The sequence below is a fragment of the Garra rufa genome, chromosome 10 (genome assembly GCF_049309525.1).
Source record: "Garra rufa chromosome 10, GarRuf1.0, whole genome shotgun sequence".
NCBI classification, from domain to species: domain Eukaryota; kingdom Metazoa; phylum Chordata; class Actinopteri; order Cypriniformes; family Cyprinidae; genus Garra; species Garra rufa.
In genome coordinates this window covers 30,132,146-30,156,226 of record NC_133370.1, presented here as the reverse complement: position 1 = coordinate 30,156,226, position 24,081 = coordinate 30,132,146, and the positions used below count along the sequence as shown (strand labels likewise).

Here is a 24,081-nt window from a genome sequence, read left to right as displayed (position 1 = left end):
AAAACTGTATACATGTTGAATTTTTTTCCGGTAACGTTAACCCTATATCTCAGTTTATTAATTTTATGTAGTAATTTCATATGACTGAATCAACCTGACTAGTCTGAATTACCCATCATTTAGTTAAAAGTGGATGACTGGGACTCTCTTAAGTAGAAAGGTGTTATTGTTTACTTTCATATAAAGTTGATGTAAATATTGTTAGGACCAGCTATTTTAGGCGTTTCAAGCTGTGTTTAACTCATAAATTAAATATACATCTAATTTTTATTGTTATATTATTTCATTAGGGCCTCCAACTTAATTTAACTTAATTTCATGTGTAGAACCACTGGTCTGTAGTGAGCAGGCAGGATGATGGCTAACTGCAGCCATCTGCTGGTCATTTCGGTGTATTAAAACATGCACACTAAACGATTAAAAGAAAATTATTTTAATTTTCGCATCAAACCATTTTTTGTTTACCGCTACTGACCAGTCATCATTAACTACTATTCATGTCCAAACATCAGACAAAACTCTCCTAAAAGTTTGTTTATTTATTTATTTATTTATTTAACAAAACAACCCCAAACAAAAGTCCTACGTTGGCAGACCTTAATATTATAAATATTAGAAGTTAAATTTCAGTAAAAAATAAATAAATAATAATAAATAAATAAAAACAACTTTAAAGCAACACTAAGTAACTTTTCCCTCAACGTTCCCTCTACAGGTTAGAAGCGGAATTGTCCATTACCGCTGTCGTAAATAATTTAGCCTACCGTCATGTCACATGCACGTTATTTGTTTGAAAGGCTATCCAGGACCGGCTTTGGAAATAACGATGTCCAGTGACAAGGTAGAGTATGCCTGCCGTAAACCAAGTCGCATTTGTAGTATCATTTGAACTACAAAACCGCGACCCGACGACCCAAACTTACATAGTGCTGTTATGGCTGATAGAGGGTCGCAAAGCGAATACGAGAGTGCCGTTTCTCCCTGTTATGAGTTGATGAACCACTGACATGAGTTCGGAAACATTATTTTAAGGTAAAAAAAAAGTTACTTAGTGTTGCTTTAATCAAAAGGTATGTGTCATGTCTACAGGCTGTGTCAACAATTGTAAAATTTCGCTATGTCGTGTGAATAACAAATCACCCCATCACCCCAAACTAAAATCTGTTTATTTATTTATTTATTTATTTATTTGTTAAAACAAAAGCTTTTCAAATCAGTAACTGTGCTACGTGGAATTTTGAATAATCTTAAATGTTGTTATCAGTCAACAAGACCAGAGCCATTATACTCTCTGTGGCTCTGAACAAGACGAACTGAAAAACGGGAACGTGTGTTCTCGCGATATTTAATGATGAACGTAACGCACGTAGACAGGGTGGAAATACGACGTAGCCAGATAACCGCTTTTATTTTAATTAATATCCGTTTTTAAAAAGAAGCTTTGAAAACTTGGAGGGATCCATTCGAAGTAAGTGTCATATTAAGTGCACTATAAATAATTGCTCATGAACACAAGTACTGTAAGCAGATAATGTGATGTTTTGTTGTTGTCTGCTAGCTCGCTTGTCTGCTGGCTGTCTGCGCACGTCTCTGATTGTTTACGTTGGTGAGATGTTCTGTTAGTTTTATCAGTAACGTCAATGGATTGTTTATTGTTTGAACACTAAATTGATCAAGTGCATGTTATTCTACTAACTGCTTTTACGTCTACTGTGCTGTTCCTCTTTGCACACCCACTAACTGTCATTCTTGTGCATGAGCATTACTAAACTATATCCTATCCGATATCCTAAATTAGGGCATTTGTTATTCTAGAATTCAGGTCTGACTGGAACAGGAACCATCCCGCTACCTCAACTATAAGCAATCGCCATGGAGGGTATGTTACTATCAGTAGTATGCTTAAATTTTTTCTGTTTCAGTGATTATGCATATTAAAAGCCCAGTGTAAGTATGCAATGTTCCACCAGGCTGTCAAATGTCCTGCTCGTTTTTTGGGTGCAAGAGGACCTACAATAGCCCAGAAGCACTGAATAGTCATCTTCAGGACCATCAAAAGATCAATGCCCAGTCTCTTCCAGGTATAACATCAACATGCTGGGTTTTCTTTTTATTAGTACTAGTGCATTTGATGAATAAAATGCTGTTTGAAAACATTTAATAAATTATCAATAATTTGGTGTCTAATGCACTGTCCTTTATTCTTCAGGGAAAACGTTCCTGTGCTCTCATATAGGATGTGATGGTTCATTCAACAACATGCAGCAGCTGATGGAACATATGAGGCAACACCACAAGCCAAATTATTTTTTCCTGTGAGTTCCTATAGTTTTGCTTTTAGTTTAATTACTTTTATTTGGAACCTATGAATGCCTGTTTCCACCACTGAATAAACAATTAAATAAAGTTTATATCTCATAATTCAGATTTTTTTTCTCAGAATTGCATGATACAAACTCATACTTCTGATTGTGACAAAGAAAAACTCAGAATTGTGAGATGTAAACTTGAAACTGCAAAGAAAAATAAGAATTGTGAGATATAAACTTGAAATTGCTAGAAAGTAATCTATTAATTGTGAGATGTAAACTCGAAAATTGCGAGAGAAAATCTGACTTGCAAAATATAAACTCACAATTCTGCCTTTTTTTTCTTAGAATAGTGATATATAAACTCAAAACTTAGAGAAAAAACTTAGTTTGAAGATATAGCAAGATATATCTTGCTTAAGTTGCAAGATATAAACCCGAATTTGCTAGAAGGAAACTCAGAATTGTGAGATATAAACTCAAAACTGTGAGAAATAGTCTGAATTGCCATATGCAAACTTGAAATTGCAAGAAAAACTTGAAATTGAAAGAAAAAAAAATCTTAATTGCAAGATAAACTTACAATTCTGACTTTTTCCTTAGAATTGTGAGATATAATCTCAAAATTGTGAGAAAAAGCTTAGAATTGCCCGATACAAACTTGAAATTGCAAGAAAAATCTGAATTGCAAGATAAAAAGTCAAATCTGCAAGAAAAAAGGTAGAATTGCAAGATATAAACTCGAAATATTAAAGAAAAAGCTCAGAATCACAAGAAATTGCAAGCAAAGAATTGCGAGAAATAAACTCACAATTCTGACTTTTTTCTTAGAATTGAGATATAAACTTGAAATTGTGACAAAGAAAAACTCAGAATTGTAACATGTAAACTTGAAACAGTGAGAAAGAAAAAATTGCCATATACAAACTTGAAATTGCAAGAAAACTTGAAATTGAGAGAAAAAAATCTTAATTGCAAGATATAAACTTACAATTATGACTTTTTCCTTAGAATTATGAGATATAATCTCAAAACTGCAACAAAAAATTTAGAATTGCAAAATATGAACCCGAAATTTCAAGGAAAAAAAATCTGAATTACAAGATATAAATTCAAAATTGCAAGAAAAACTCAGAATTGCGAGATATAAACTCGAAATTTAAGGAAAAAAAATCTGCATTATGAGATATGAATTTGAAATAGAGAGAGAAAAAAAATCTGAATTGCAAGATATAAACTCACAATTCTGACTTTTTTTTTAATTGCCAGATACAAACTCAAAATTGCTATAAAAATTCAGAATTGTAAGATGTAAACTAGAAATTGCAAGAAATCAATTGTGAGATAAAAACTCAAAATTCAGATTTTTTTTTCTTAGAATTGTGAGGTATAAACTCAAAGTTGCAAGAGAGAAAAAATAAAAAATGCAAGATGTAAACTCAAAATTACAAGGAAAAAACTCAGAAGTGCAAGATATAAACTCAATATTCTGACTTTTTGAGATATAAACACTAAATTGTAAAAAACAAAACAAAAAAACCTCCGAATTGTGAGATATAAACTTGCGAGAAACAACATAGAATTGCACAATATAAACTCGAAATTGCAAGGAAAAAATCTTAATTGTGAGATATAAACTCACAATTCTGACTTTTTTTCTCTGAATTGTACATTTATATCTCACAATTCTGACTTTAACGCTGAATTGCAAGTTATTATGTGAGAATTGTGAGATTTAAATTTGCAATTCTGAGAAAATATTTTTTTTGTTTCTTTAGGAGTTGGACTTCATATGTGTGTAATTGCCGGAATCGTTTAAACGATTTTTATAAAAAATCATCTGACAATTTCAGCAAGTGAAAAATAATATTTTAATTTGCATTATTATTTTTACATGTTACCTATTTGGTACTTTAACACCTCTGACAGACTGCATGTTAAAGCAGCTCTGGCTGGCATTTTAAAAGATCCGGTAGTATGGGTTTTTATAAATACTACCATGAAGTGCGCACAATTTATTTTGACAGAAAAAATGTTAAAAAAAAGAATTATTTGAGGGTAAACACATTTCTTTAACTTTACTAGCACTTCTGTTCTCCTCTAATATCCGACCCTGGACCACAAAACCAGTCATAAGGTTAAATTTTACAAAACTGAGATATATATATCATATGAAAGCTCAATAAATAAGCTTTCTATTGATGTATGGTTTGTTAGGATAGGACAATATTTGGCCGAGATACATCTATTTGAAAATCTGGAATCTGAGGGTGCAAAAAAATCAAAATACTGAGAAAATCACCTTTAAAGTTGTCCAAATTAAGTTCTTAACAATGCATATTATTATCAAAAATTACATTTGGATAGGTTTACAGTAGGAATTTTACAAAAAATATTAATGTAACATGATCTTTATTTAATTTCCTAATGATTTTTGACATAAAAGAAAAATCAATAATTTTGACCCATACAATGTATTTTTGGCTATTGCTACAAATATACCCCAGCGACTTAAGACTGGTTTTGTGGTCCAGGGTCACATATTTGTTTCAGATTTATGCTTCTTCATTATCATAATTTTTATGTCTTTCAGGTGCGAGAGCTGCAGGGCCAAACTGCGTTCTTACCGTACCCTTCTTAAACACCTGCAGACCTGTGCTAAAGTTGCTAAGAACAAGGCTGCAAAGATCGAGACTGGAACAGCACCTGACGCAGATCCCACCAATGTTCCGCCCACTTCTGGTGACATGGAATCATCTGGACCCCTCTTAGCCTCAAATGCACCTGAGGAGATGGAGTCTATGCCATCTATGCCCTCTTTGCCCCCAAATCCAACACCGGCAAACATGCCAGTAACCCAGCGCTCCCCAGAAAACAATGGGTTTGCTAACCTCACACCTGCAGGGCCTGCAACTCTGCCCCTTGCCACTCTAAATCCTGCCTTAAGCCAAAATCTTCCTGGCCAACCAGAATCTCCCTACAACTCCTTTCCACCCACTCTGTCTCCTGTTAGCCCAGTCTTCCAGTCAGATCAAGGCCTACAGCAGCAGCAGAGGTCTCCTAGGTCTGGTCCTCCCAGTCTGACCGCTTCACCACCCCTCCCATCACCGCCGGGATCAAACGCAGTCTGGAGGAAGAACCAAGGTGAATGGATCTTATAAAGCTTTCCTCTGTGAGTGAGGAAAGCTGACTTAAAGAAAGTGTCATTGCTCACAATGGGTCTCATTCACTAACTGTGTGTGGGCATGAATTTATGCATGAAATCTGATCATGATACATTAATAATTTTCATATAGAGACTTTTAAATTCTAAATTTATTGAAAAAATGTCTAAAAAGAAGAAGATGATATTTTAAAAATAGATACACTACTGGTCAAGATTTTAGAGTAATTAATGACAAAAATAAATAAAAAAAATGTTATGAAAGAAGTTTCTTTTGTCCTCCAAGGCTGTATTTACACTACCATTCAAAAGTTTTTGAACAGTCCATTTTTAAAAGTTTTTTAATTCTTTAAACTCATTGTGAGAGGGAAAAAAATGCAAGATATAAACTCGAAATTGCAAGAAAAATCTGAATTACAAGATATTCTGTTCTTTTGAACATTAGAATGATTTCTGAATGATCATGTGACTGGAGTAATGATTCTAAAATTCAAAACCACAGGAATAAAGTACATTTTAAAATTTAAAAGTTATTTTAAATAGTACAAATATTTCAAAATTTGAGTGTTTTTGCTGTACTTCGGATCAAATAAATGTAGGCTTGCTGAGTTTTTTTTTTAAATGTGTATTTTAAAATGTAATTTATTTTTGTGATGGTAAAGCTGAATTTTTAGCACCATTACTCCACTCTTCAGTGTCACATGATCCTTTAGAAATCATTCTTAAATGCTGATTTGCTGCTCAGGAAACATTATTATCGTTAATGTTGAAAACTGCTTTTGCTGCATGATATTTTTGTGGAAAACAAAATATGTTTTGTGATAGATTCTTTAAATGATTCATTGGAATTAAAAAGAACAGTGTTTATTTTGTATTTTAATCTTTTATAATATTATAAGTGTCTTTACTGTCGCTTTTGAACAATTGTGTATGTTAATGTTTTTTAAATAATGAATTAAAAAATTTAAAATAAAAGAAAAATTGCTTTTAAAAGGTAGTGTATCATGATAATATAAAGCAGCAAGATATAACATTACTAATAATAATAAATGTTTCTTGAGCACTAAATAAGCATATTAGAATGATTTCTACACTCAAGACTGGAGCAATAATGCTGAAAATTCAGCTTTGCCATCAGAGGAATAAATTACATTTTAAAATATATTCAAATAGAAAACAGTTATTTTAAATTCTAATTATATTTTTAAATATTAAAGTTTTTACTGTATTTTTGATATTAAAAAATGCAGCTTTGGTGACCATAAGAGTTTTTTTTTTTTTTTTTTTTTACATTTAAAAATCTTAGTTTTTACAAATGTAATTTTTCCAAAAAAACTAATCTTGGGCATGCATTTGCTCATTCAGTAAAATCCAAATTCATTCAACAAGGTTAAGAACAAATTCATGTGCGTATTCACTTTATGAGACATTCTCCTGTGCACATAAATCCGAATAATCCACACATAAATTATTGAATGAGACCCAGTGTTCCTTAAATCATCCTACGTTGTAGACCCTGTTCACCTGTGTATTTTCCAGTTTGCTCAACTGATCTCACCTGCTTATCAACAGGTGTGAGTCCTTATGAAAGGGAATTTGTAAGTCACTTGGGGGGGAAATGCCTAAGCCTTGGTCATGGCCGCTTTGAGTGAACTGTGTTTTGTCGTGTTGCACTGTCCTGCCAGACCCGCCCGGGCCCCTTTTGCACAGATGGAACTCTCCGAGCAGTCAGAGTTTAAATAGAGATGAAGTCCAGGTGAGGCACAGAGAATCCACACACACATGCTTGAGGGAACAATCAGATCTTCCCTCAAATGATGCTTTAGATGCTAATCCTCCTCCCCTTCCCCTGCTCTAACCAGGCTCAGTGTTTCCCTGGGTGTGCCATCTAGCTGTACGACTCAGTCCACTCCCATCAGATCCTAAACGCATATGTCCGGGTGCTTCACTAACATGTAATACAACATCAGAGAGTGTGCTTTCAGGGCCGGTGTTCCTTCACTTTTCCCCCTTTCCCATTAGCTTTTTGCTAAATTCAGGTGGTCATTTCTGGCAAGAGATGGTGCTGTATCATATTAATTGACCATGTGTGGAGACGTTGACAGCGCTTGCTAATTCCAACACCTTTGTGCCCATGTTCATCTGTCTATACTGGGTTTAACTGTGTGAATAATATATTGCTCTTGTATATATGAGCCGATGTCAGTGATCACTGGGGTTCTTTTTCCAGCTCGATCTGATACTTTCCCTGGTGAAGGTTTTTCTGTCTGTCTAACATTCTCATTGAACGTATAACCATGAATATAATAGTCTGTTTTGATTTTAACGACTCGCTCATTAATTAAATCTGTCAGGTCAGTCCTTCAACTGCCGCATCCTGTGGGAGCACACAAGAGGTCGGTACAGTTGTCTACAGTGCGGCCACTGCACCCCAGACCGGGGAGAGATGACCGCTCACATTGAGGGCCAGCACAAGAACCCAGGGGGAAAAGTGAACAATGATCATGGTATGACTTCATTGTTTAATTCTAAACATTTTAAATGAATGCTATGCACTTTTTATTTTGTTTCACTGGGTTAACAGTATAGCCCAAAAATGAAAACTCAAGTTGCTCCAAACCTATCCACCTTTTTCTTCAAAGCAGAAGTAACCATATGGGTGAGACTTCCGGTTCATTAGCCACTATAGGCAAATACAAAGAAGAATATCAATGTGCAGTAAACTGTAAACTGTTTGTGCTACAAACTAGTTCAAAATTAAGGTAATACATTAAAAGAATATGGTAAGATAACTCTCACTGCACGCAATTGGATAGCGCCACGACCAATCTGTAAGTTTTCACTAAGCCCCACATGCTTGGCTACCAGCGGATTAAACTCTTGCCGTATCCAGTCGGCAAAACAGCAAAAAAAGTCCTTCTTGCAAAGGGACGATTCGAGCGCGGTTTTCTGTTCCTCTTTTATATGAAAAGCCAAGTCTAACTCGTTCATTGTAGCGGCCAAAGCCGTTTCAAACAACTGGTGTTCATCTGTTTACTAAATGATTCCGGACGTCGGAGCGCTGTCGTCATCAGCTTAGCTCGCCCGCCTCTGGCCCGCCTATATCAGAAACACCGATTTGATTGGTTCCCAGAACTGCTTACGTAATGCAGTAATGTGGAGCATTGCTCGATGCCAGAGTGTCTTGCAGAGACAATTGAAATTGTGCTCTCGCGAGACCTCTGGATTTCCAGGGTACCAATTTGCAATATCAAGCAGCAAAACAAGCTGTTTTGTACAGATAAAAGTAGCTGGACGCAGATGAGACCAGAAGCCAGACCCATAAAATGTACAAATGTCTGTGCCCACAATGGTAAAGGGTGGATATAAATTTCTTTCTTCTGCCGAACACAAAATATATTTTGGCTAATGTAGGTAACCAAACAATTGCTGGTGGCCATTAACCTCTACAGTATTAGGAAAATGGCTACTGTCAACTGTTTGCTTGAATTTTCATTTTTGGGTGACCTATACTTTTAAAGGTGCCATAGAACGGAAAACTGTATTTACCTTAGCATAGTCGAATAATAACAGTTAATATATCGAATAATAACTGTACATGGACATGACATACCATGAGTCTCAAACACCATTGTTTCCTCCTCCTTATATAAATCTACTGTAGTGTTTGCAAATGACCAATGAAAAATAGGCTAATCCAAACATAACAGCGACTATTGCGTAGGAGTCGCGATCATTAATAGTTACGCTCCCAACATTTGCGTAGCCGAATCATCAGAAGTTCTGGAGCTAGGCTATTGTGAAAAAAAACAAAAAAACAAAGCGAGGACAATAGCGAAAATGGCAGATCACGGGAATAAATGTTATGTTCCGGGTTGTGCAGGGGATGTTAATTGCAGGGATGGTTGGTGTCTGTAACTTACTCAGAAAGGCAAGGAAAACAAATAAGGCATTTTAATAAAATAAGGCGAGCCACTGAAGGGACATGGTTAGCTTAATGCTAGCGGTAGCCTGTTACAGATTTCACTTACCACATAAACAGAGTAAGGAGAGTATGCCATATACCTTCTATGTAGATATCAGAGAACAATTTAAAACATTGTATCAATGCATTCTATGGCACCTTTAAGGCTGGAATAAACTACTTGACTTTTGCACAGATTTTTGCCTCAATTTCCAGTCTGTTTGAGTCAATGTTAGTAGTTTGTCAGAGCCAGTCTGCAGATTTTTTTGATGAAATCTGAGAGCTTTCTGACACTTCATAGACGGCAATGCAACTACCACGTTCAAGTCCCAGAAAGGTATTAAGGAGTTTGTTAAAATAGTCCATGTAACATCAGTGATTCAGCCGTAGTTTTATGAAGCTATAAGAATACTTTTTATGCACAAAGAAAACAAAAAAATAACATTATTCACAATCTGTTTTCTTCCGTGTTAGTCTTTGATGTACGTTCATGACAGTATCATGATGACGCATGCATTTTAACAATGTCCTTACTACCTTTTTAGGCCTTGAATGTGGTAGCTGCATTGCTGTCTATGGAGCATCAGAAAGCTCTCAGATTTCATCAAAAATAACTTAATTTGTGTTCCAAAGATAAACAAAGGTCTTACAGGGTTGGTATGACATGAGGGTGAGTGATTAATGACATAATTTTCATTTTTGGCTGAACTATCCCTGGAGACATTTGCTGAAATGCACTACTCGACTTTCGAACAGTTTTTTGCACCAAGACTGTATCAGTCTTGAGTCAGTGTTAGTTGCCAAAAGTCAGAGCCAGTCTGAAGTTTATGATGGGCAAAGACTGTTTTTTTTTTTTAAGTAGCAGACTATGAATCTATCCAGTCAATGGATATTAAATGTATTTTCATCCAATTTTACAACACAGAGCTTTCAGTTGTAATGTTTCTAGGGTTATGATCATATGTTTCTGCATGAGTTTTTGCTTATTGGAAGAATTTAAATGTTGGTAATGTATGATCTGCAGTTGTTCAGTGTACAATGTCCATTTTTTTCCTCTGTAACCATTTACAAAGTCAGAAAATACCTGACGCCTAGTTTTTTTTAAATGCGGTCAAACCAAAATGTATTCAGACACCTTTAATGTTTCTCATATTATCACAGTTTAGTAAATGGAAATAAAATATGACAAGCAGTCACAGTAAAACTTTGTTCATCTTTGAAACACAAATCAAGACATTTTTATTCAAATCTGAGAGCTTTCTAAGCTTGCATAGATGACAATGCAACTATCATGTTTAAGGCCCAGAAAGGTAGTAAAGACATTGTTAAAATAGTCCATGTGCCTATCCACTGTAATTTTAAAAGAAAACAAAAATAATGACATTATTTAACAATTTTTTTTCTTCCATGTAAGTCTTTGACAAACGTTCATGACAGTACCATGAATGCATGTATTTGAACAATGCCCTTACTACCTTTCTGGACCTTGAGCTACTATGTCCTGTAGTGTAATTCCAACCGTTATCATTTTAAAAGTAAGTACACAATATAAGGGTGTTATCTCACCAGACTGAACCTTCTGTGTGTTTTACAGATACAGAGATTGGCACTGCAGCTTTACTGGCTAAGACTTCACTGCACTCTGAGAACTCAACTTATACACAGCTCTAACATGAAATGAGATGATAAATCTCCTGATTGACAAAGAACTTTTGTAGTAGCATTTTACTGAGAGAGAAACTCTTTGTGTGGACAGTGTGGACTTCAAGCATCTCTGGTGTGGACCTGTCAATACCAGTATTCAGACACATGAAGTTCTGCATGTCTTATCATCAGTAAGCATTTATGAGTCATCTTGACTCAGCAAAATGACTTGTTAGGTTTCATTAAATAATTTGGAATGGCATATGAATAAACTCATTAATGTTGTAATATTGTGTCACCTACATTTTTGTTTAACCTTTTTTACAGAAGGCAGTATCTGTGTGTCAGAATTAAAGACATAAATTTTGTGTTTTGACAAGTTGTTTCTGTACTGTTTACTCCCTGCAAATAAAACCCGTCTCTAGTTTAAACTGTGAAGTGAGTTCATCTAATCTTATTTTGAAAATCTTACATGATTTACTGTGAAGGAATGTGTTTCTTTAAGTCTATGTACAATGTTTATAAATTGTATAATTTTATTACATATATGTGTAATTAAATAGATATAAATAGCCAGGAATACTTTCAGAACTACATAAAAGTATGTAAGTGACATAAAATAAACTTCCGTAAAATATACAGTAAAGGGTGGAGTAACTTTAAATATTTGCATAGTGTATAAGCAAATAAATGAAGTAGAAAAACGATGTGGAAGACACACAGGTACATGAAAGCCATTCTGCTTTTATTTTAAAAACTGTCAGTGTCGCGGCCATTTGTTCAAACTCTTCAGTTTCTCCCTTCACACTCCATCAGATGTGTAACAGCGAGGATGCACATTCAATCTACTTCATCGCTTTTGTAAATAGACTAAACAACCGGAACATAGGCAGCAATGGAGAACATGGTAATAAGACTTTCCTGACACTGCCAGATAGGCAATAGTGAGAAATATGCATGGTTTTATCATTAAAGCATTTATATTGAAAGACGCGAGGCCAACGTTTCTGTGAAGATGGTCAGGATGCTAACTTAGCCAGCTAGTCCTTCTTACGAGGCTTAAAGCAGGAAACACGCGGAATTACATCAGTGTTTTATGTAAATATATGTCGTGACGAAGATATGCTTATGGAAACCAATATGTCCTTTTTTTATATAAACCTCAGCATTTGGTTTATAGGACAGATGGACTCTTGAGTTCCAGCACTCACTAGCTGTCCAGCTAGCCCGGATCTGTCTCAAAACCTAGTGAACTGCCTACATAGACAGCAGTTTGGGCGCACTATGAGCGCGCGAACGTTCGAACGCTTTCAGAATCAAACATGCTGTCTAGGTAGGGTTCTTGGTAGGGTACCTGTCTATCTATCTGTCTATCTGTCTATCTGTCTGTCTGTCTGCTTATATCTACCTACCTACTTGTCTGTCTATCTGTCTGTCTGTCTATCTATCTATCTATCTATCTATCTATCTATCTATCTAACTGTCTGTCTGTCTGTCTGTTTACCTACCTGTCTGTCTGTCTGTCTATCTATCTATCTATCTATCTATCTATCTATCTATCTATCTATCTATCTATCTATCTATCTATCTATCTATCTGTCTGTCTGTCTGTCTGTTTATCTACCTACCTGTCTGTCTATCTATCTATCTATCTATCTATCTATCTATCTATCTATCTATCTATCTATCTATCTATCTATCTATCTATCTGTCTATTTGTCTGTCTGTCTGTCTGTCTGTCTGTCTGTCTGCATAGTTAAATCAAGCTTTTAAAACTACTGGTCAGGCTTTCTTAAGCCAGCATAAACTGTGAATTGACAAACACTTTTATCTAGTTATTTTTGTATGCCCTGTTTGTGTAGTTTTGTATTATGCAGTCACTGTAAAAATGCTTTAGGCACAGCTAGGATGCAAACTCAGTCAACATTGGCAAAGAATATATTAACCGCTGAGCTAACGCATATAAGCCTATCAGTCATTTTGTTTCCATACCAAGAAAAGCTGTAAACAGTAAACCATCACACACATGTTGAATGTCACAGAACTGTGAATTTCCGTATCTAGCTGTCAGAGAGCAAAAGCTGGTTGATTTCTCACAGATATAAGCTGTAGATACAACAGTGGTGTTGACAAGTTGGCCAAGAGTCCTCTTTAGTCTCACTCTTGAGTTATACATGTCACTCACTGATGAAGTATTGCAATATTTTTTCCATTTCGACAGTACTACTGTTGTAGGACTCATGTTGAGAATAGAGAAGACTGACAGATGACTGCTGCTTTCCTCTTATTTCAGTGCACTGTGCAGGTGAAACTGGAGCTGGGACACAGAGCCCAGTTAAGGAAGAAAGTCACTACAGAGGGCTTCACACATGACTGGATGGTGTTTGTTCGGGGCCCAGAGACGTGTGACATCCAGCACTTTGTGGAGAGAGTTGTCTTCCACCTTCACGACAGCTTCCCAAAACCCAAGAGAGGCAGGTTTTAATTTGAGTAATTTTCGCAACACTATAACATTAAACAGAACTCACAGCCATGTAGGTTAAAGTCCCTTTCAATCAGGATTAAAGAAACCATTTGTGTTTGCTCATTTTCTTTTGTTGAGTTTTATGTTTAATCTGTTACCCAAACTAATATACTTTGTGTAGTTCTGGCATATGACTGCATATCTGTCTCTATTATAGATCAGTGACTTAGAGCTAAATTAAAGATTGCATATAAATTGCCATCTATCTGGATTACAGAGTTTTAACATAAACTTAATGTGATGCATATTTGTTGATCATACATCAATGAAACAGGTAAGATTTCTATTCTTATTATGAACTATTTGCCTCTACGCTGCCATTCAAAAGTTTGGGATTAGTAAGACTTTTAATGTTTTTTAAAGAAGTCTTCTCTGCTCATCAAAGCTGCATTTATTTGATTCAGTTTGAAATGCGATTTAAAGTAGAAGTTCTCTATTTTAATATACTTGAAAATATATTTTATTGCTGTAATGCAAAGCTGAATTGTCAGTGTCACATGATCCTCCAGAATTCATTCTAATATGCTGATTTATTATTATTTATTATTATGTTAGAAACTGTTGTGCTGCTTAATATTTTGTGGGAACCCGTGATATTGTTTTCAGGATTCTTTGATGAATAAAACGTTAAAAAGAACAGAATTTATTTAAAATAGAAATCTTTTGTAACAATATAAACTACCGTTCAACGTTTGGGGTCAGTACATTTTTTCTTTCCTTCTTTCTTTGAAAGGAATTAATACTTTTATTCAGCAAGGATGTGTTAAATTGATAAAAAGTGATAGTAAAGACTTTTATTTTGAATAAATGCTGTTTCTTTTTTTACTTTTTATTCATAAAAGAATCCTGAAAACAGAATCACAGGTTCCAAAAAAATATTAAGCAGCACATCGGTTTCTAACATTGATAATAAACCAGCATATTAGAATGATTTCTAAAGGATCATGTGACACTGAAGGATTAATGGCTGATGAAAATTCTTTCTTTTTTTTAAGTAAATTAAAATAGAAAACTTTTTCAAATTGCATTAAAATTTCATAATATTACTTTTTTATTTATTTTAACTTTTAACTATTTTAACTTTGATGAGTAAAAAACATTAAAAGACTTATTGATCCCAAACTTTGGAACGGCAGAGTATTTATTGTGTTTAAATAATATTTTCAAAATGCATTTAATTAGCATAAATCTGTTCTTGGTGAAAACATACATTTTTACAGTTAAAACATATGAATGTGGTTAAAATATGGCTAGCTGTGGAACAAGCAATATTCAGCTGAAATGTATGAAACTAAATAAATTATCTATAAATATATATTTAAAAATTAATAAAACGGGTTATTATGTTTTAAAACACATTCAGTTTATTAGTATTATACATTAGAAATCTTGCCTGTTTCATCTGAGTGTATGTTTCACAAATTCTGTAATCATTTATTCAACCTTATATCATTCCAAACCCAGGCTTTGATTAATAATTAGAATATTATACTTGAGACAGGTTTCTATCCCTCTATTAAAAGTCCAGGTAATCCAAACTAAAAGGTTATAAAGACGTCATAAAATTAACCCTAAAGAACTGAGTCATTTAATTCAAGTCTTGTAAAGAGATATGATTGTTTTATATGGCAAACAGGATTAATTTAAGCTATTATTTCCATTGAAACAACGCTGAACTATCCCTTAAATTTTTTCAGGTATGTTTCACAAATGAAGGATCAGCTATTAAACCATGTTTTGTCATATCTGTGATTTATTTCTTCGCCATAAAGTAAAAAAGCTGGTTAAACATTCTCTAATTGCGGTGATTTAATCATTTTAGCCAAATGTTTGTGTGCATTTAAAGGTGAAGTGTGCAGTTTTTTTTATGTTACTTTCTCTTATCCCAGGTAAATGTGAAGATACAACTATAAGTTAGCCATTTTAAGCTGACTTTCCAAAATGTGTAAACACTATGTCTCTGGGCTGTTTGTTTGAGTGGTCTGATATGTGGTGTGATTTGGGGGTGGGGCTACAAGATTATAAGAGTGTTGCGGAAACCTGTTTGGAAAAAATTGTTATTTTTGCAATTCCGTTATGTCAGTAGTGACAGAAATAGCACACTTCACCATATTGTAGTTTGTACACATAGATAGTACATATTCAGTTTCAGTGTAGATATTAATATTTGTGTAGATGTTAAAGTTTAACTATACAATTTCAAACTTTTTTTGTTTTACAGTTTGTAAAGAACCCCCATATAAAGTGGAAGAGTCAGGCTATGCTGGTTTTCTCATGCCAATAGAAGTCTATTTTAAAAACAAGGTGAGCACATTGCATATCTACAGCAGTATCTGCATTTCTTTGTCACCTTTGACATGAATAACTGGTATTTCAGGCAAAATGTATGAGAAGTTCAGCCCAGTGGTTGTGCTCGGTTTTTTTAGATGTGCGAGGCAGTTTGTTGCCAGTATTGGAAAAAATGTTGTAGAGGAGAGTTTTGCAATTCAGTAAAGGTAAAGGTCACACAACTAGGTGAACTCAGTATTTGCACTGAGAGCTAACAGATTTTACAGACACGCTAACAGAGAATTGACATGAAGCTATTGGAACTAGAGAACTTGGAGGGGGGTATAAATGGTAAGAATCTGTGAATTTGTATTTCACTTTAAGACTTCCTTCTGTTTCATATCATTATCATTTTGTGTATTTACTTTTCCAGAATCTGTAGTGGAATATTTATAGGGGTTTTCCATTTTGTCTTTCGTTTCCTGTAGCGTAATCTACTAAAGACCTTACTTTGACCTAACTTTACTGTAAATGTTTCACACACTGCTAGACTGAGGGTCAGGTTTGATACTGATGCTCATAGGTTTTTTTATTCATAAAGCCTGAACATGCTTGTCTCTTCTATCACAGGAGGAGCCTAAAAAGGTGTGCTTTAATTATGATCTTTTCTTAAACCTGGAGGGCAACCCACCTGTCAACCACCTGCGCTGCGAGAAGCTCACATTTAACAACCCCACACACGAATTTAGACGCAAGTTGGTCAAGGCCGGTGGGGTGAGCGGGATTGTTTGTCTTTGCTTTTCTTGTACCTCTATAATCAGCTCTTTTCAACAGATTGTCAGTCTCTCTTACTGTTGGGGTGTTATTCTTGTCCCAGGCTGTAGTTATTCCAGAGGGAGCCGAGATGATGCCAAGGCCCAGTCCAGATTATCCAATGCTGCCTACTATTCCACTCTCTGCCTTCTCAGACCCTAAGAAGATCAAGTCCTCACATGCAGTAAAGGTTGGTAATAAAGTCATTCTTTGGTCAATAAGGGCCAGATTTACTAACAGCTTGTGCCAGCACAATCCATCTTTTGGAGTTAAAATAGTACTGTCAGGATTTACTTAAGATGCACTGTGAAGAAATAGTGCTGAAAAGGCATGGATAATATAATAATAAATATGAATAAGGCAATGTGATTTACTAACGTTTGTACTCGTCAAATCACTGGTCTTTGCACCATTATTTACTGCCCAAAAAAACATGTCTTAAAGCAGGCGGTCATTATGGAAATGATCTGGCTGCATCTGTTTTCTTTAATCTGCGGGTTGTCAGTAAATCACACACAGAATTTTCCCCTCCCATCTGTGCTTTTATGGAATTGCGCTTTAACGCTAATTTGTCCTGTTTAGTAAATCTGGACCTACGTTATTTAAACTATGTGAAGTGTTAAGGTTTAATTAATATCCTATATATTTTTGCTTAAAGGAAAAAAATGAAAATTCTTTTGTCATTTACTTGTTTATGCTGTTCTAAAGCCATATGACTTTTCAGTTTCAGTTGCTGTCTATACAGGGTCAGAAATCTCTCTTTGATTTGATCAAAAATATCTTAATTTGTGTTCTAAAGATAAACAAAGGTCTTACGGGTTTGGAACGTCATTTTGGGTGAATTATCTATTTAATTTAGGATTTTAATCACACTGATCAGTGCACATACATAAAGCACATCAAATGTGACCATGGAGCACAAAACCAGTCTTAAGTAGCACGAGTATATTTGTATCAACAGCCAACAATACATTGTATGGGTCAAGGTGATCGATTTTTCTTTTATGCCAAAAATCATTAGGATATTAAGATCATGTTCCATGAAGATATTTTGTAAATGTCCTACTGTAAATATATCAAAACTTAATTTTTGATTAGTAATATGCATCGCTAAGAACTTCACTTTAAAGGCGATTTTCTCAATATTAAGATTTTTTTGCACCCTCAAATTCAAAAATAGTTGTATCTCGGCCAATATTGTCCTATATTAACAAACCATTCATCAATGGAAAATGTATTTATTCAGCATTCAGATGATGTATAAATCTCAATTTCACAAAACTGACCCTTATGACTGGTTTTGTGGTCCAGGGTCACAAATGTGGTTGCTTGACACATGGGAACCAAAGAGGTTTGTTCTTGAGTGTCACACCTAGCACATTTGAGGTTTTTCAGTCCTGCTCCTGCAACATCCTGACCTGGTTCTGCTAAAAATAGGTTATATTTCTTCCCGCTTCCCGCTCCCGCCCTGAACTATTAATTTTCATCCAGTTAGATTTTAACGCTAGGCAGATTTTTCAGTCCCATTCCAGTATGATTTTATCTACTGTGTCATAGGCTATATTTTTCAGTTTCCGCACACATGACAAAAGGAGGATGGTGCTTTTCCTTACTGTCACATACAAAAATGAAAAACATTGAGAATATCCAATCCTTCGGCTGTAAACTTTTTTCTTTTTAACACAGCAGGCAAATAACATCCTGTACTTCAAAAAATATAAATTTGATTAACCTTTCATTTATTTTTAGAGAGTTATATTTTGCTGGAGTCCTAAGAGTAATTTCTGTCACCCACTTCCCACACACACATCAATATTTTCCCTCCCACACTCACACACAGCAATTAAAAAATGTCCCGTGCCAAATTTAGTTGCATTGGATCCCGCAAAAATGCAGACTTCGAATTTGAGCTTCAGTCGACCGTGTTTTATTTACAGTGTCTTTATGAATTTTTTTGAAGCGTCAAAGTTGAAAATATATAAAAATGTCTTCATTTGTGTTTTAGAGATGTTTAGAGAGTAAGTGGTTTGGCATGACATGAAAGTAAGTAAATGATGACAGAATTGTACATTTTTGGGTAAACTATCAGAGATGAACAAAGTTTTGAGTGGTCGATAGATTGGAAGCTCACTGCCACAGTAGTGTCCTGGGTGGATATGTGTTTGCTTCTAAGTATGTATTCAAAAAATCATTTTTTTTTAAACTTTATTGTAGGAGTCAAGTAAAGATGGAGGAAGTGGGAGCAGCAAAGGCCTCAAAGCCCATAAGGCAACCAAAGAGCACAGAGAGCGCACACGAAAGGATTCAGAGAGCAAGGCCACGTCCAGAGAGAGCGACCGCGAGAGTAGCAAATCTTCACGAGACCAAACGTCATCCTCTTTTTCAAAGAAAGCCCCAGACGGCAGAGGAAAAGATGAGGGGAAAACAGTGCCCAAAGCAGCCTTCAAAGAGCCTAAGCTTACAGTCAGAGAGTCTAAGATGGATGGCATGTCTCCAAAAGGTGGAGGAGCAGTGACAGGCGGAGGGGGACAGCTGGACACTCGTATCCCAAGTAAGAGGCCCTCGTCTGCCACAGAGTCTCCAAAGCTGAGTACCAAGAAACAGAAGAGGATAGGCTCTGAGGGCATGAAGGGGCCTGTGAGCGGAGGCTACAGCAGCAACTCTCCCCGCATTACGTCAACAACACCCTCCACGTACCCTGAGAAGAAAACCCCTAAAGATAAAGGCCACTGGCCGAAGATGAAACCAGAAGTGCAGGAAGTGAAAAGGCAGCCAGACTCTGACGAATCCAACTCTGAGGATGAAGCCACTTCTAAATCAGAGGTACCTTTTTGGTCTTTCCATCAACAGAACAAGGATTTGAATGGATTTGAATGTAGTGAAGCTCAAGGATTTGTTTATTGTTTATTTAGCAGTCGGCTCCATCCAGTCCATCTAGTTCCAGCTCCAGCTCCAGCTCTGATTCTGACTTTGAGCCATCGCAGAAGCAAGGCCAAGGTACTAAGTTTAATCATGAAATGTATGATCGTAGTGTCACGTCATTGGGTTTGGTTGAATGTGATGATTGTGTCCAGGGACGCTTCGTTCTATGGTAGAGGATATGCGCTCTGAAGGCACCGATGACGACAGCAGCTCTGAGGTGGAGACGCCCATGAAGGTGACTCCACCCAACCAGAACTCACGGTTTGTGCCAAAGACTTTTTGATACAATTTGGTCTGAATTTCAAATCAGTTTTATTTAAAAGGAAACTGAAAATCAAAAGCAAATGTCAAAACAATAATATAACGCAGTCATGTTGCACACTGAATTTCCTGTTTTCAGTTTAAGCATGGACAGTGAAAGTGATGGCAATGAAGAGTCCCGTCCTCCCAGCCAGGAAGCCCCCTCACCTCTACCCAAACTCAGCTCAGCAAACCTCAAGGTAAAATTGGCATTGCATTGCAATGAAACTTTGGACTGGTTTATGCACTGAAAATAAATTGGTGCAGGATTCACCTAAAAACTATTTTCACTCAAATTGCTAGTAAATTTCACAAATAATTACAAAGAAATTGCATGAAAAACATTTTATTAAAGGGTTAGTTTATATACCAAATAATGAAAATTCTGTCATTAATTACTCACCCTAATGTCGTTCCAAACTTATAAGACCTTTGTTTATCTTCAGAACACAAATTAAGATATTTTTGATGAAATCCAAGAGCTTTCTGACCCTGCATAAACAGTCAATGTGACATCTGTGGTTCAAGCCTAATTTTATGAAGCTACGAGAATTTTAAGACATTTTTAGAAAGTACACTGAAATAGTATTTTCGTGTACAATATACTCCAAAAATTTGTTTACAGTTTACAGAATTTTTTATTTTTTTTACAGTGGATCAGGTTTATATTTAAAATAAATAGTTTGTATCCTTTGTCAGATGTTAGGAAAAAAGAGCCCAGATTCTTGCACGCGTGAGAAGGTGCTCAAGAGGGGATACGACAAGGTAGGAAGGGTAAATAACTGAATCATTCTCCTTAGTAGCTAAAATACATATTTTTATTGCACATTAAACTTCAATGGAGGTTTTAAATGAGTGATCTGATTGTAGGCTTATACGGAGGAGCTTGTGGACCTCCATCGCAGGCTGATGGCTTTGAGAGAGAGGAACATTTTACAGCAGGTAACAATAACTTTTTGTCTTTATTTGTGTATTCATTTGTTGTAATTCATTTGTAAAAAAAAAAAAAAAATTGTATAAAAAATGTAATAAAGTGTCTTTTCATAAGTGTTAATAAAAACAACTTTGTGTAATTAATTGACTACGAAATTTAAAATACAGTAAAAACAGTAATCAGGAAGCTACTGGTGCCATCTGTTGCTATTTTATTCCAAAAAAACACAAATTGGTGCAGGATTTACTTTGAAACAATTTTCAATCAAGACATTGCTAGTTAATTTTTTTACAAATATTTATAAGAAAATGGCAAGTAACACACTGAATTAACAGGTCAGTTTAGGCAAAAATGAAAGTTCTGTCATTATTTACTCACCTTCATGTCGTACAAGCCTTAATTTTAGGTAGCCAATAGGTTCATGTGGTTCATGACACTTTTATCACTTTTTTAGGAGTTTGCTGCTTTTCAGCTGATGAATACATTTGTGTCTTTCAGATCGTAAACCTCATAGAGAAGACTGGCCATTTCAACATCACCAATACAACCTTTGACTTTGACCTGTTCTCCTTGGATGAGTCAACTGTACGTAAACTCCAGAGCTACCTGGAAGCCACATCCACATGACACAAGGAAGCTGCTCGGCCGTGATTTTCACAATTGTGAGAGAGAGAGGCCTCCAAACTGACTGGGGGCAGAGGGAAAGGTATTGAAAGCAACATAAATGCACAGGAACAAAGAAAAACGAGCAAACAAAAAAACTTTATACTGTAATACAAATAAGCAAAACAAAAGGACCAGAGGCATAAAGGGGCGGTATTCAGGGTTTATCTAATAACAGCACTGCGCATTGCACTAAGAAACAAACTGTTGGCACAATACTGTCCGAAATGGACAAGATCTCGCATAGGCACCGCGGATGAGATACCGTATTACAAGTAGGTACATTTCAAGACTGGTTTTGCACCAAAGCTGTAACACTGGCGGAAAGGATCCTTTATGCAGGGGCGATGACTGAAAGACTGTGTCCCCTCTCTACCCCGTCACTCTTCTGCTCCACGCACGTCAACCACTCAGCACAGCGTGGTGGCGTGGAAAGAGCCCGACTCGATCAAACCTTATCGGCATACTGTTTGTGTCTGCATCGCTTTGTAGCCCCATGTGTTGGATAAAGTACATACTCTCAAGCTTTGGTGATAGATGCTCCCTCAGATCAGCTAAAGGGGAAAAACTATCTGCCTTTGTAGTGCCTTTTTAAAATATCATGTTTTTAATTATAATTGTTTGTGAGTCTCTCATTGGTCTTTGGATGACCAAGAACATCTGTCAACATTAAAATGCCTGAAATTGACATTCGAAACCCTTTTGAAACCTGTCCGGAGAGAACCGTTCTGCATGTGCGATCTGAGAAGGTCTTGTGCATCATTCTATGTTTCTTGATGGTCAGCAACATGAAGTCAATTTGTTACGCATTTGAAGTTCTTTTGTAGTTTATTTAAGTAACTGTGCACTTTTTCTGGTCACTTCAGTGCTTTGTAATTATCGGATTAACTATATTTATGATTATTTTCTTTCTCTTTTTTTTACATAATATTGACTTGCAAAAATGTACAGATTTTTGTCAATGTTTTTAAATGCATCTATTGAAGTCATATTATTGATTATTCAATCACTTGAGAGAATATGCACACAGATTGAAGGGGGACGTTTTGTCTGTATTCCAATGGTGCGATTGGAAAAAAGAGTCTTCTGTTCACCTGAAGTATTATACAAGTGAAAATGTATTTGTGTCAGATACGTATTGTCTGATGACATTGCTTTTTAAAAAGCATACCTGCTTGACATGTTATTCTTCACTGTCGATTGCCAGTTTCCCTTTTTGATTCCCAATAATGTATGGTTATAAAGTAAACATTGTTTTCAGTGAAACGTTTGTGGCAGATGTACATTACATCAAAGGAAGATTTGTGCATGATTATGGAATATGCCTACAACACTCACAAGCCCTATACATTTATCAACTATCCTCAGGACTATTGCAAATACAGAAGATGCTCATAATAAATCAACATATTACAAAACCTTATAACTTGAGGCGCAATCTGGAAACTTCTAGTAGGTCTCTTCACTGTGTTTGCTTCTTTGCTATGAAGTACCATAAGTAGCATATTCATATTAAGGGGAACGGGATCATTTACAGTATTTATGTGAATATGTAACAACCTGTATTATATAGGCTACCATACACTGAAGGCTGAAATTGTGGAACCATTAAACTCATTCTCCATTTAGTTTATATCAGTATGTGTGTTTATAAATGTAATTTTATATAACTGTCATGCCCACACTTACGTGGCTTTCGGGATGAAAGGAAAATCTTAATCTTGTTATTTATAGCGACATTTTAAACATTACTGACAATAGCCTAATAGACTTAAATATTATAAACTTGTGTAAAATTGTTGCTTTTATAATCTAAAGATAGTAAGTCCCTTATTGTAACCAGCCAATTAAAATTGCATTCAGCTCAAATTTAACAATATACATGTCCTAACTTGTACTGGAAATTCAAAAAGTCACGAAATTATTGAAATCACCCATGTGGATCAATAATATCTAAACCTATGACATAAACTGAAAGAGTGTGCTGTGAAAATGTTTTGGTGCCGTTATAAGCAGTGTTCAGGGTAACACATTACAAGTAACACAAGTTACGTAATAGTATTGCTTTTTCCAAGTAACTTGTAAAGTTACACATTACTTTTTAATTGACAAGAAAATATCTGAGTTCTTTTTTTCAAATAAGTAACGCCAGTAAAAGCTCTGATATTGAGAGAAATTGTAAGATGTTACTTTAGTTCTAGAATAAATGTGAACATGCCAAAAAATAATCTCACTCACTACAAAAACAGAAACAGTATTGCTCAAAATGAATAAAAACAGTGAAATTCAACGTAAAACTGCAATAATTAAATACGTTAAATAATACAAATATCCTTTATGTATTTAATCCCATTTTATTAACCAATGTCTTTACTGCCGACCATTCGAGGATCTAATTCATCCATACTTATAAGCAAAAATGACTCCAGATAATCTAACATTTGTTTTCCTTATTTTTTTTATTGCTGAAGAGTAGACATTTTTTCTTCTGCGGTCTACTGTACAGACGTGAATTTACTTTTCTCTAAGCCTGAGGCTTTTGGTGTGAAATGGCTTTTACATTTGCCAAAAATAGAT

The 24,081-nt window shown here is 35.4% G+C and overlaps 2 protein-coding genes across 12 annotated transcripts; both read left to right on the top strand.

The window, feature by feature from the left end:
- Positions 1 to 742: 742 nt before the first annotated feature.
- znf414 (zinc finger protein 414) lies at positions 743 to 11,518 on the top strand. 9 transcript variants are annotated; one of them, XR_012356789.1, is made up of 8 exons: positions 1,090 to 1,468; positions 1,816 to 1,879; positions 1,953 to 2,081; positions 2,210 to 2,315; positions 4,903 to 5,453; positions 7,158 to 7,228; positions 7,827 to 7,979; positions 11,031 to 11,518. XR_012356789.1 is itself a non-coding variant. In XM_073848247.1 (8 exons), exons 3-8 carry the CDS (start codon positions 1,873 to 1,875, stop codon positions 11,105 to 11,107), a joined length of 1,023 nt encoding a protein of 340 aa, XP_073704348.1. In that variant the 5' UTR covers positions 1,092 to 1,468; positions 1,559 to 1,606; positions 1,816 to 1,872; the 3' UTR covers positions 11,108 to 11,518. The 9 variants fall into 9 exon arrangements, 8 of the variants coding, with proteins under 8 accessions (XP_073704350.1, XP_073704354.1, XP_073704353.1 ...); XM_073848247.1 differs by lacking the exon at positions 7,158 to 7,228 and adding an exon at positions 1,559 to 1,606 and having other exon boundaries at positions 1,092 to 1,468; XM_073848251.1 differs by lacking the exon at positions 7,158 to 7,228 and adding an exon at positions 1,559 to 1,606 and having other exon boundaries at positions 1,098 to 1,468; positions 1,971 to 2,081.
- Positions 11,519 to 11,887: 369 nt separating this feature from the next.
- On the top strand, positions 11,888 to 23,132 carry mllt1b (MLLT1 super elongation complex subunit b). 3 transcript variants are annotated; one of them, XM_073848819.1, is made up of 12 exons: positions 11,888 to 11,987; positions 13,374 to 13,554; positions 15,826 to 15,908; positions 16,503 to 16,646; positions 16,750 to 16,875; positions 18,900 to 19,508; positions 19,598 to 19,682; positions 19,760 to 19,868; positions 20,008 to 20,107; positions 20,607 to 20,672; positions 20,778 to 20,849; positions 21,340 to 23,132. In XM_073848819.1, the coding sequence occupies exons 1-12, from the start codon at positions 11,976 to 11,978 to the stop codon at positions 21,466 to 21,468; spliced, it is 1,716 nt and encodes a 571-aa protein (XP_073704920.1). In that variant the 5' UTR covers positions 11,888 to 11,975; the 3' UTR covers positions 21,469 to 23,132. The 3 variants fall into 3 exon arrangements, with proteins under 3 accessions (XP_073704920.1, XP_073704918.1, XP_073704921.1); XM_073848817.1 differs by having other exon boundaries at positions 20,607 to 20,681; XM_073848820.1 differs by lacking the exons at positions 11,888 to 11,987; positions 13,374 to 13,554; positions 15,826 to 15,908 and adding an exon at positions 15,957 to 16,223 and having other exon boundaries at positions 20,607 to 20,681.
- Positions 23,133 to 24,081: the final 949 nt, after the last annotated feature.